Source organism: Pteronotus mesoamericanus, unplaced genomic scaffold, assembly GCF_021234165.1.
Source record: "Pteronotus mesoamericanus isolate MK-2021 breed Mesoamerican mustached bat unplaced genomic scaffold, CSHL_Meso_final contig_130, whole genome shotgun sequence".
Classification (NCBI taxonomy): domain Eukaryota; kingdom Metazoa; phylum Chordata; class Mammalia; order Chiroptera; family Mormoopidae; genus Pteronotus; species Pteronotus mesoamericanus.
This window is the reverse complement of record NW_026555060.1, coordinates 5,464,077-5,478,057: the sequence shown is the minus strand read 5'-3', so window position 1 is coordinate 5,478,057 and position 13,981 is coordinate 5,464,077. Positions and strand designations below refer to the sequence as shown.

Genomic DNA, 13,981 nt, shown 5'->3' with positions numbered 1-13,981 from the left:
AAGCCTTTGTCTTTTTAAATCTGGAAAACCTCCTAATTAGACTTCCAGCTCAATTTCAACAAGCTAATATGGTGCAGCCTTTCCAACAAATCCCAGGAACAGCTCCTCTTCTAAACGATTTCTATGATGCCTTTTAAGATGGTGGGAATTTCATGAGGGAAAAAAGAACCTGGGGTTGAGGCCTTGGGGCAAGCCTCCCACTGTAATGGCAAAACCTGCTTACCAATCAGAAGTTCCACATTACTCATTGCTTTCCAACGGAATGCAAAAGTGAGGTAGGAAGGAGTTTTTCTGGATTTGAGCTTTCTCTAATTAGCAGCCTTGTGTGGTTGGCCACTGACTACAATGATTCACTGACAGGATGAGTCGTTCAAGTGTGTTTGCCTTACTTTTTTTAACCTTTCCCACTGGGCCCTGGATGCAGATAAGATCAAAGTATTTCTTCTTCTTTCAGCCTCCATTCAGCCAGTATTTTTTCATTGCCTATTGTGTACCAAGCTCTGTGCCAAATTCTGGGAATATGACGATGATCTAGCCTGCTATGACATTCTCCCACACCTTAGATTCTGACTGGAACATCGCTGACTGGATACCAATCAGACTCTTAATTTGTTATTATGGGAATAACATTCTAAGTGTCCGCCATAACCACATTCCTCTTACAAGCAAGACAATTCCTTACACCTAGTGACCACTAGTAATTAACCAGGGCTAGCCCCCTGAACAAAGGCACCCACGGGAGCCTAATCATTAGGCTCTGAGACAGTGCTCCACGCTGGGCAGTGACCTATCTAACCAATCACAACTTCTCTCTTTGGCAGCTTGTTGTATATTTATTAAACTGTATTTTATTCATTTATTTATTTTTAGCAAGAGGGGAAAGGAGGGAGAGAAGCATCAGTGTGTGGTTGCCTCTCGTGCGCCCCCAGCTGGGGACTTGGCCCGCAACCCAGGCGTGTGCCCTGACTAATCAAACCAGCAACCCTTGGGTTCGCAGGCCAGCACTCAATCCACTGAGCCATGCCAGCCTTAAACTGTATTTTAAGAGACACTTACATAGTCCCAACATCTCTCCCCAAAAGATATTTATCAATGACGAAGAAAAATAACTTCACAGTGGAGAAATAGAAAGACACTATATTAACTAAGTGATCAAAGTTAACAAACATCACCAGTAATAAGCATAGTGATATATGTGCCTCCTGTTATGACACTTGGACAAGGGCACAGCACCATTTTTATAATACACTTGCCAAAAAGCACAACCTAAATTTAATCAAGAGGAAACATCATACAAAGCCAAATTGAGAGAGACTCTATAAAATAAAAGTTCAAAACTATCAAGATTATGAAAGAAGAGAAAGACTGAGGGACTGTCCTAGATGAAAGAAAACTCAACAGGCACAACAATTTAATGGAATATTTAATCCTACATTAGATTCAAAGCCAGGAAAAAAAATAATAGTGGGAAAACTGAGGAATTTGAATAGGTCTGTAGATTAGTTCCCCCCCCGTATTGCATGGTCACCACCCCAAGTCAAGCCTCTGTCCATCTCCATTTATCCCCTTTATACCCCAACTCCACCTCTCCGCCCCCAGCAATCACCACACTTGTTGGCCATGGCCATGAGGTTTTTGTCTCTCCTTTTTTTTGTTTTTTGTTTTTTGCTCAATTCCCTACTCCCCCCACCCCCCACCATCTCTGGCAGTTTGAATGAGAGATGTACAATCTGCACTCATGAAAACGGCATAAAAAAGAGAAAATACACAGAGAGAAGTGAACAAGCAGAAGCCATAAGGCAGCAAAGGCTTTGGGTAAATCGAAGACATGTTGACAGACCATTAGCTGGGAATACAGGAGAAAAACAGCAGATAGATACAGTAGAGCTTACTATCTGAAATTCATTCATTAACAGTACTTGAGCATTTACTATGTGATAGAGGTGTTGGGGATAAAGTGGTGAATAAAAAATAGATGATGACAGACAGTGCTTGAACTTCTGCAATATCCTAAATGTCACTCCAGATCTCCATGAACTCTGGCTGTGGAGCAGTTGAGATTGCTTCCTGTCTTCTTTACCATCCTGAATAGTCTTACCAAACAGGCCCCATCAATAAGAGTAATCTAAACTAGTCTGTGCTCCCTAACACAATAGAGCTCAACGAGCTCATATCCATGATTCATGGCTTACCATGATAACTTTGAGCAAAACAAAGTTACTATGTAATGGATACAGAAACAAAATAAGGTCCTCACTCTTAAGATATTTAGAATCTGGTAGGCAATTCAATACTGTAGGTGATGCAGTTGTTTTATGCGTCTGTTACATGTGTAACTTTCTCAATGCGGCAAACTTCTTTTCACAATTTACCTCTTTGCAGACCATGGACAAAAGGGCAACAACAGAACTACCTTATAAAGGTCTCTGTGTAAGGTACAGATTCTGTCCATAGAAGGTGACCCATTCAACTTGCATCTCTTTCCCTAAGGACAACAAAAAAGCCTTCAATTTCCATGGCAAGGACTCCAGGTGACCTTGACAGGACTGAAATTAACATTTCATTTTACTAGGGTGAGAGTTTGTTAAGCACATGTCAATCAGGAACACCATGCCTTTTTTTTTTTTTAAGGCAAGGTAATTTTAATTATTTACATTAGGGTGGAAATTATGAACAATTAGCATTCCAGGCCCTACTTATAGCACAGGGTTAATCAGTGGGTTGGAAAAACCACCATTCCTCTAAATTTTGGAGTGCTTTACTTTCCATTTCTATGCTCTGTGCTTTTAAGAGCTGTAATTAGACACAGCTACTCTAGTAGCAGTGTGATTTACCAAAAGCAGTTCAGTGAAAAATGACAGCTTTTTGGAATGAAAGTAATTATAGAACTAGGAGAGTTTTTCAGTGCATTAGTTTTTGAGGCTGCTCTCCAGCCTCAGAAAGAAAGACATTTTCAATACTTTTATTGTCCTTCTAAATGAGTAATCGAAAGCTTACTAGGCATAGGTTCCAATTCAAACTAAAGAACTATAACAATATTTTGAGAAAATTAATGACTAATCCCAACTTTGAAGCCTTTCTGAAGTCCCTAGCAGAGTGCTTGGCACAGAGCGGGCATTTATTAAAAGTTAATTGAAAAGAAAAATGATCCTGATGATCATTTATACAGAGATCTGCCACTTTGATAGATTTTTCAGAGTTTGTTTTTTCTGTTGCAAATCCATCTACCTAAAATGCTTCGTTGTTGGGATAATTAGAGATTGACCCTCGAAGCGCTATCTGCGGCTTCTGTTTTTCCTGCTCCTGCCGACGCCGGGGCACGTGACAGCCACATCACAGTGGAAAGCAGTCCTACTGCTTCCATTCTATTCTCAGGCTTATTCAGTCTACAAACTCTAAGTTGAACATTAAAAAAAAAAAAAAAAAAAACCCACAAGGTCTCTATTATTAATTAGAAAGTAATTGTAGAGTGTTCAAAGAGTTGATCTATGAGATCTTTCTTTTACTCTGATTGCTAAGGCTGGCTACTTGAATGATCACCCAAGTTACCGTGCTTGTGATAATCTCAGTCTTATTCTTGGTTGAGGCAGATACTCAGAGAGCAATGCACCTAAACTGTGTTGTTTAATCTCCTCAGAGAATCGCCTTTGATGAAACGTGCTTTGGTGGCCCGCGAGAGGACCGTGAGGTAACAGCACGTGACACTTGGCATTGCATGGATCAGCGGCACTGACTTGGGGACACTCAGGAACGTAGACCTACACGTGGGGACGTTTACCATATCTCTTTCCTGAAAATCCCCGGGGAGAAATTTTTCCTGATGTAACAGAATTTCATCCCAAGCAACTATTTTGTTTGAACTGTAGAGATGCTATAAATCTGTCATTGTTAAACTTTTCCCATATTGTGGCGCACAATATGGGCTAAATAAATATCTGTTGAATGAATGGATTTCCTCTATGCTCTGACCAGTGGCTGAAAGTCAGACGTATCCCTGACACAATTAATTGCCACAGGCAGACCGGAGGGCTCTGAGTTCTGACCCTGTCCCTGATTTCAGTTTATTTTGGGTGGCTAATTATACCTTTATTCATTTACTCATTCATTTCATCCTGTAAACCACTTTATATACTTTCCTGGAAAAGCAAGAGGGGATAAAAATGTTCACGATTTGATTGTAAAATCCTACACTTTATGTTGACACTACAGCCTTGGCCAAAAGGATCTTAAACTGGTCAGGTTTCTATTCCTCTTCTGTCCTTCCCTCAAAACAATCACGGTTGAGTTATTTTAAAATTTTCTATTTTCAAAAGGTATTACTCATTCCTTTGACCCTACTATTGAACCGGTCCCTCTTCAAAAGCAGGGACGTGACAGTATTTCACGTATCTTTGGATGGGCCCAAAGAGCCAACATACAGCTGGACCAATCAATGCTGGAGTGTCTCACAGAACCGGCATCATTTTGGAAAATGAATGAGAGACATTTAAGTTTAAAATTGCGAAGAAAGGTCGAATACTAATTTAGAGGCTCTGGAGAAATACAGCACGGGGGTAAGACAGAGGAGCTTTACTGAAACCAAAGTGCAGCTCCGGGGTGCTTGAGCGCATTGCTGTAAGCAAGGCGGCGAGGGAGGAAGCTATGAAGTCCTGGTGCTCTGGCGCCCAGCTCAACCCCTCCCGGTCGTGTGCACACCACCCTCACACTCTGTACTACATTTTTTTCCATACCTCAACAGAGGTGAGTGCCAATAACAGACATTTAGTTCAGTGCCTCTAAAACGAGACTAAGCTCATGCCAGGATCAGTTTTTGCTCTGGTTTGTTTCCTATTTGCAATAGGAGTGTCTTGCCACAAGACAAAATTACAATTCTAAGACTTCTTGATAAACAGCTTCAGTTTTCTTACTAGGCTCATAACTTCTTTTAAAAAATTCTCAATTCCCTTCCATATTTATCACATGAGAATTATTTAATGATGCTATAAAGACCATACATGCACATACTGTGTAAAAAAATCACAAATGGGCAGTAGGATGACAAGGAGAAAAGAAAGCACCACAGATACTCAAGCTGAATATGATACCTCTTCCTCTGAGTGGCTGTCAAAGTGTTTTGATCAACTACAACACTTTTCCATAGACACTTATTTTAAAAATAGATGAACTGTTAATTGACAGTGAGAGTTGTTTTCTTATACAGATACTTTGCTATAAAATATTTATGGTAAAAAGATTTGATGCGTTCTACTCTCTGAGGAAAAGTATGCTTAATATTAATGCTGACACCCCTTTGTCCCAAAGAGCTAGTGCTGGTGCCAACTACAGGGCTCCAGAGAGTTATGGAAAAGAACCTGTTAGCTTCACTTACTGGCATGGAAGGGCAGCCAGGACTCCCTGTAGAGTGAAAAAAAGAACACACAGAAGAATGAGCAGCGTGATCGCTAAAACCAAACTAAAAATGCGCTTATATAATTGTGAGAGAGCTGTTATTGGGTTGGTCAAAAAGTTCGTTTCATTTTTTTCATAAAATAAAGGACATATTTTTCATTTTCACCACTAACTTTATTGATTTGGACATTCTGAGTATGTCGGCTAGCTCCCACTATTGGCTTCTAGTGGGTGGAGGCCAGGGGTGCTGCTCAACACCCTCCAAAGCATAAGACAGCCCCATAGCAAAGAATTACTTGGCCAAAATGTCAGCAGTACCAAGAAACTTTGCAAACCACTTTTGACATGTTTGATCAGTCACAGCACCTTCTCCATACACTGCACCTATGTGTGTGTGTGTGTGTGCGTGCGCGCGCGCGTGCTTCAGCTGCATTTTTACCTTCTTGAAATAATAAAGCATATTACAGCAAAAATGTTGCACATTTTATTCCATCCTCAATATTAAAATGTCTGCACAAAAAAATCACCAATTTGACAAGTTTTTAAAAAATGCGAACTGGTATGACAGCTCTCACAATACAATCTAATAAAACTGTTTCAAATGAAGTTAAAGACAACTAAGCACTACTAGAGCCACCTTATGGAAAAAACCAAACAAACTTTTTAGCCAACCCAGTACATCTGTCCAGCATGTGCCTCTCCCATGCCCATCTCCTTTCTGATCAAGTCTTCTTTCCTACAGGGAACCTCCTGCGTTTTGGAGCTGGGCTCACCCCATCTCACCCAGAGTGGGCAAAGGACTTGGACCTGGTCCATGAGAGACATCCTGTGATTGCTCAGTGAGCCTTGCCAGGATGCTAAGCTGGCAGCCCTGCAGGAGGCCATATTACCTCCAGGAAGAAAAACCCTCACCATGAAGCCAAGCAGAGGCAAGCAGGATCAAGAACCAGAGACACAGCCCTTAGACACTCTCTGAGTGCCTAGAGCCAACTGTTCTTATTACACCATTCAGGATTTGTATTACCTTTTCAGTGCCTGGGGGTTTAAACGGGATTTTAGTAACTTTCTGTGGAAAACTTCCTAATACAAGAACTGTAAGAGAGATGAGATGCAATGTTGCTAGCTTTGAAGAAGGAGGGTCCAAGAGCCAAGGAATGCAGGCAGCCGCGAGGAGCTAGAAAAGGCAAGGACGCACATCCTCCCCTAGAGGTTCTGGAAAGGACCAAGGCCCTGCAGATGCCTTGAATCTAGCCCAGTAAGACACATGTTGACTTCTAGAGAACTGCAACATGATAATAATTATAATCATAAAAACTGGTGTTGTTTTAAACCATCAAAAATAATTTCCAAGTACAGAAAGGTGTGGAAAGTTTCTAGAAAAATTTCATAGTGTTATTTTTCTGGAATGGAAATGAGGATGAAATAAGAAAAAGAGGGGGTTATCGTTTTTTAAAGAAAAAGTATGTATCATTTTTGTTAGTTTTAAAAACTAATTTTAAACATGTCTAAGGATGGAACCAGAATTAAAATCTAAGAATTATAGGTATTATCAGCTACCCAGGCAAGTCAAAACAGCAGCTGCTTCACAAATCCAACAGGGCAGCAAGGATGTGGCTTGTGAAGAATTCCAACCAGCACAGTAAGTGTGCTGTGTGACACAGGGGGTCAGCGAATGAGCTCACACAGCCACATCACACCACACACCCTGTTAAACCAGGTCCATCCAGCAAGCCCAGTCCCCCTGGAAGGCTTTCCCCTACTTACATGTATTTGCAAAGCTGATTTTGAAGGCAAGGCTGGAGAAGGCAGGGAAGAGAAGCCAGAATAGCAATTGGCCTACAATTTAGCCCACTTTTCAATAGAAAAATCAACAAATTGCCAACAAATTGCTATGCTAATGAAGAATTGCAGGATCTGTAATGAGCATTTATTGTAAGAGAAAAGGCATATTCATTTATGCCGCTCTGTAGCACTAGCTGCCATTCAGGAGGTCCCCTGCTGAATTTTAAAGGGCTTCACACAGAGAAAGGGGAAAGCATGAGAGCTGGCTGCCCTGGTCATGTTTTTCTCCAGTCTTCCTCTTATACAGTGCAGAAGACATAATGCCAGAGAGTGAGCTGGCCTGTGTGTAAATCAACTGTGGCTTTTTACTAATCAATGTCCACTGCAGCAGCTACATTCAGTATGTTCAAATACTTTCAAATAGGAAAGCATCCGCCCCTCCCCTCCATTCACTATCATATTACACAATGGTGGTTCTCAGACGGAACACACCGCTTTTCAAAATTCATTTCATCTTACTGGGACAAGAGAAATAAATCTGGTACATTCTGCCGAGCCTGGGAGAAGGATGGTCCACTTGGCTACAAAGAGAAACACAGAATTCCTTTTGGTCTCCCTCAGAGGGATGTCTCAGGAGTATATGCCCAGAGGGCAACGACAGCCAAACAAGGGAGCCCAAACCACTTCACTGCTGTCTAGGCTGGTCATTCATCAGGAGTGACAGAGAGGTTAAAAGACAAGCCATTATTTGCTCCAGGGACATTTTTGCTTCAAACCAACAAGGGATTTTTATTTCTATTTTTCTCTGTTTCCGCCTTCTTTTCTACCTTCTTCCTCTTAGCTTAAAATGGATACGGATAGAGAGGAGAAAAATGGCCACACGTTTAGGCTACTGTGCAATGACTGAGGGATATGAATAAAACATACCAAGGATGCAAATAAGTCAGATCTCTTTAGCCTTTGCCATCTGTCTACCAGGAATAAGCTAAGGTCAACTTTAGATTCTAACTTAAAGACAAAAGTTAATTTGACAATTCAGGCAGAAAATGTATTTCAAATATAAAACTGAACTTTAAATTGTCTTTTGCTCTAAAAGCCAAAATTGTAAACATTTTAAGTTTATTAAAGTAGTTAGAGTGGTTTGAGATTGTACTTACTGCAGGTAGAAATCCTTTTAAAACACTTCAGTGGAGGATATCACTGCACTGTGGTCAGAAACCCTAGAAGCAAATTCTTCAAAGGCTTCTCAGTCATCTTACTATGTATGCACGTCTCAGTTCCTTCTTTTAGCTTCTTGTGGCTAGTTAGGGTCTAAGTCCCTTCCCCCATCAAAAATTAAAATAAATGGCTTAATAATTACATTAAACTGACCACTAACTTGACTGTGTGACACAAATAAAAATAATTTGTGCAACACCGCAAAACTTAACAAAGCATTTACCCAAATACAAGTTTCAATCTTTGTAACTACGTGACATATGTAGAGTGGGCATTATTGCCCTGCTTTCCAAATGGGAAAAAAAAAAAAAAGTGAAAATATCATTCTACTTATATCCCTGAAATATGTCCCTCTGACATCACCTGCCAGCTAAAGGTCAGACTCCTTGCTTGGCAGCATGTGATGAGTCACTCACCAACACACAGGATGTTGAAACAGAATCCTTGAGAAGTGGACTTGTTGACCAGCTGGTCAGGAAGACTGTCAAATCCAACATGGCCAGACAGAGACAAGTTTCGAAGCTCTTCATTCTGGAATTTCAGAGGGGAAATGTTTGAGAATCCATAAACTTTGCCACCTGGTTACCACACATGACGGACATGACCCCCTCCCTTCCTTTCTTCTTGGCATGCATGGGAAAAAGAGCTCCCCCTCTACCCACTCCCTCACTGTCTTCTACACAACGGAAGGTACTAATAACTCCAAAGCCATGCTCTTTCCACAAAACAGACTCTCTGACTCCCAAAGTGGACTATCTCCCAAGGTGCCTCATGCCCTGTTATATGTATATCGGTCCAGGGAAAGTTGACTTTCTAGAGGTGACTGTCTCAGATATGTATTAAGAAACATAAAAAACTCCAACCATTTTGATAGCTTTGAACACTCAAGAAAAACTTTTAAATTACTTTCAACCCAAAGTAAAAAATAAATAACACTCTTCCAGATACATTGAAGGAGCTTTGAGAAGCTCACAGTGGAGGAGACATGCTTGTACAATTATGGAGATTCTGTAACCACCATAATGCAACATAGTTAAAAACTACTCAGCACATGAATTGGTCACATCTCCTCCATTAGCAGCACAGGCTTCTGGGGGCTTCTCTGTTCTCCTCTACACAGCTCCTAGCACAGGCTCTCTTCATCCAGCCTCCTCACAGTTTACTGAAGGAGACTGGGTTAGGGAGTTACACATTTTAAAAGCTGGGTGATTTAGCCTTGGCTGGTGTAGCCCAGTTGGCTGGAGTGTCGCTGGTAACTGAAAGGTTGTGGTCCTATCCCTGGTCCAGGCATGAACGGGAGGCAGCCAATCGCTGTTTCTCCCTCTCCTCCTTTCCCTCTAAAAGCAATGAAAAACACAATGTCCTTGGGTGAGGACAGAAGTTGGGCGATGCAAAGAGGACCACTCCAAGACACTTCATAATTAAAAAGCTAAAGGTTAACGATAAAGAGAGACTTTTAAAGGCAGCAAGAGAAAAGAAATTTCCAGGCGGTTGCCAGATGGGGGTGTGGGGAGGGAGAATGGGTAAAGAGGTGAGAGGATTAAGGAGTACAAATAGGTAGTTGCAGATTAGCTGTGGGGGCGTTAAGAACAGTAAAGGAAATGGAGTAGCCAAAGAATTTATACGCATGACCCAAGGACACAAGGACACGAACAATGGTGGAGGGATTGCCTGAGGGAGTGGGGGGTGCTGGGTGGAGGTGGCAAAGGGGAAAAATCAGGACAACTTTAATAGCATAAGCAGTAAAATATAATTTTTTAAAAAGTTGGGTGGTTTATGCTGTTTTATAAAATGGTGCCAGTTGCCTTCTGGGCTTTGAAGGCCTCCTGCGGGTGTTGGAGATAAATCTGTGAATCCTCTTTCCCAGGAAAGCAGAAGTCAGCTCTGCTCCCTCAGTTGCGACACCACAGCTATGGTTTGGGATTCCCAAAACTAGATATTGAAAGCCTTCTTGAAAACAAGACTCGTGGTGATCTGGCTCTGTTGCCAGATGAACCTTATATTCAAAATACGGATGTTTGGGTAAGAAAAAGAGCTTTATTAAAATATGTATATTTGAAGCTCTTTTTACATAAAATTTACATATTTTATGTAAAAAGAAAAAGCTTTGCCCAGGGTCACTTAGACGTATTTTTTTAAAATAAAATACTGGTTTTTCATTATGGCTATTTGTGTTAGATAAAGATGAAAGTAATTTCTTTTAATAATAAAGGACTGAGACTCGATTTCCAAATTGCTACAACCACTGCTATATGGGCAGAAAAATGCAACTCCCTGAGTGCAGTGACTTTTAGCAAAAGTTTTATGAACAATATAATGTCTAAGGTCCTTGCCAGCTCTAAAATTCTGACTCTGTGAAAAACACTAAAAACCATTGCACTGCCTGGATACCATGGTGGCAGCTGCAGGTTTGAGGTCAATGGGACAGAAAACAGATGCTTGGTCTATGAATAGTTTCCTTGAAACCTGCCAACAGTGAATATGAGCCTCAAGAGGAGGCACTTATCCTAGAACAGGATGGCACGGTGGACAGCTCACCAAACAGCTTCCGGCGCAGGCCCCCGGGGGCAGCGGTCCTGGGGGCTGGCCAGGCCTCCCCAAACACCACGCGGCCCTAATGCTTCCTTATCCCCTGTCCCTTCCTCTTCAGATACCTCAGAGATTCAGAGAGCAAGGTTTTTCTGGGGCGTTTCCCACATCCGCCAAGACTTGAGGGAGGCGGGTTTGAAAGGAGTCTGGGTTATATTTAGAACTCTTTCCGTCACAGCTGTGCAGTGGCTGCCGTGTATCAAGCTAGCAGAGGCCACACCAGCCTGCACTTCAGTCGCATCACTGACTCAAACAGTCAGCAACTGGCATAAAAGGAGACGCTAGGAAGGCTAGGAAGAACCATCCTACACTCTCTCTCCTCTCTGCCACAAAAATTCTTTTAATTTCCAGGGATCAAGAGGGAGGAGTGGTTTATTGGTCTGGATTCTGGAGTGTTGGGTTTTTTAGACTCAGATATCCACCATGAGCCAATCCTGGTAAAGAATCGGAGTTAGTAATTATAGCTCTCATCCCAGAACCAATGCGCAGCATCGCACATTCTCACCATTTCCAAAACACGAGAAACCGCCCACACATCCACTGAGTATTTTTATACCCACTGAAAAACCACACACAAAATGAAAGGTTATAAAACAGTTTGGACTTGAAATTTTTTAAATTTGAAGTTGTCTTCAGAGTCTTTGTCTTCTAACTTCGTAATATAAAATATGTAAATTTTATAATGCCATTTTAAAATTCCATTACCTGAGCCTAGCTCTCTGCCCAGTGTTAAAGGAATCCTGGGAGTTCTTATCCATCAGTATGTGATGGGGAAAAGAGAAGCAGGAGTTTCCCCTTTGGCCCATGAACAGGCTAAAACCTGGAAGGCATGTAGGAAACGTGAGGAGAGGCCCTAACTCACAACAGCAGCTGAAGCAAATTCCAGCACGCCAGCATTGTATGGCACCGTGTTTATTGTGTCATGCCTTAGCTGTTTCTGTCCAAAGAATGTGGGGTCTCTTCCGAGTCTAGAGGCGTGGTCTCTGGGAATCTATCTCATAGATTCTGTCTTTACCACTCTCAGAACTGACTCTAGAATTTATCTCTGAAACCAATCTCCTCGCCTGCATTCCAGTTCTGAATTTCTATCAAAGGGTTGTCTTGGGTTGTCCTACCTGTACCTCAAACTGAAAGCAGTTTCCTCGGTTCTAAATCCACCCCTATTCCAGAACTCCCTATTTCTGTTGGTGGCACTTATCTCTCCTTGAGACCCACCTACCCCCTGCATCAATTCCAAAGTGCTATCAATGCCACATCCTTTTCTCTATTCCTCCTCATTCAACAGCCTTCCAACTGGTCTCCTTGTCCAGATCCTGTTCTCTCTAATCCTTTCTGGGCCTTGCTGCCAAACAAATCACAGCATTTAAAGGTCCAAGCTCACTAGCCTGCCATCTCAAGACCGCCACAGGCTAAACCCAAATCTCTGTTCCTTCTGGATCTCCCACTTCTCCCCAGGGAGCCCCTTATATGGCAGTTCAACGCAGTTGCTGGCCTTTCCTGGGACAATCCCAGGTTTCTCCCCATCAGGGTTCACTCATACTAGCTCCTCTGTCTGAAAGGGCCAGTGTTTACATAGCCAAACCTTCTAGATCCCACGGAAATTTTATTTCTGTCACTGTTTTTATTATGAAATTTCAGTGAACATACCCCTTGCCAATAAAAGGAAAATAATGATTGGATAAAGGTGACTCAAAGTTATTTGATATTCTATGATCATCACCATAGTGGCTAACATCTGTAGACCATTTCCAATGCTGCGGAAAACATCTATAGGCCATTTCCAATGTTCCAATGTTCCTAACACATGAATAAACTAATTAATTTAGCTTAAAAATTCTATGAGGTAGTAACTGTTATTACCCAACCTCAACTTACAGATGAGAAAACAGAGCATAGAAGTTCAGTAACTTGCCCAAGGTTATACAGTTAGTAAGCTGAGGGGAGGAAATGTGACATCAGTCACTGCTATCTCGTGATGATCTAAGGCAGCCATTCTCAATCTTTTTCATCTCATGGCACATATAAACCAATTACTAAAATTCTGTGGCTCACCAAAAATATTTTACTTTTTGCCTATCTGACAAATAAAAAAATTGGTATGATTTTGATTCACTCACACCGGATGGCTATTATTGTGTTGGTTGTCATTTTTTAAATCTGACAATCTAAAGGAAAAGAGGTCAGTACCCTGACTAAATAGTCAAGTATTGCATGGTCTGAAAATTCTTGAGGCAACCGGTTGAAAATCGCTGATCTAAGTTCCCGGTAGCTCCAAACAATACAACGGTTTTAGTGTTATAAAAATCCAGTATGTTAAAATAGAAAGGGAAAAAGTGCTCTAGAATTGCAATTCTTTGGCAGCCATAAGAGGTGGAAGTCAAGAATTAGTATTGGCAAGTAACTCCAAGTATATTTTCACTGGTCCTGGCAAGGCTGAGACTAGATGTTGATTTTCGCACACTATGGCACATGAAGCCAATAATATAAGGCTTAGTTTTGACCAACATGAAGCCACTAAGTAAGAAGACCTTAATTGATTCAGTCCTCCACTTGCTAATCTGTTTAGGTTTATACTTGGATAACTTGTATGCCCATCCTACCTTGAAATAAGTTGTGACTAAATTCTGTGGTATAAAATAAAATAACCAGTCTTTAACTTAACAATCTCATTTTTTTGCTTTTCAGAACACCTCTACAAGGATACAATTATTTATTCATTCAAAAATGCTCACTGCTCAAAGTACTAAGGGGGAAAAATATGTTATTTTTGTTATTCACTGATAAACACTCTTCCGCTTTTAAGAGGGGTACAATGTAGCAACAGAGAGAAGACTGAAGTAAGTGTAATGCTACTAAGGATAAAAGCAATAAACAACACGACTTTAACTGTGGGATGATATTGGTGGGGAAGCGGGGTGGCAGTTTTTGGCTAGGGAAAATCAGAAGGCATTGAGGAAGGCCCGAGCTCCCCAAATCTACTAGGCTAACAAAAGCCCAGTTTGCA

At 41.4% G+C, this 13,981-nt stretch overlaps 1 protein-coding gene across 6 annotated transcripts in view; it reads right to left on the bottom strand.

Moving 5' to 3' along the window:
• Positions 1–13,981, bottom strand: part of SEPTIN11 (septin 11) — an 87,383-nt gene that overhangs the window by 33,669 nt on the left and 39,733 nt on the right. For all 6 annotated transcript variants that reach the window (XM_054591833.1, XM_054591835.1, XM_054591846.1 and 3 more), the window contains exon 2: positions 8,805–8,919. In XM_054591833.1, coding sequence (XP_054447808.1) covers positions 8,805–8,919 — 115 coding nt within the window. The remainder of the gene's footprint in view (positions 1–8,804; positions 8,920–13,981) is intronic.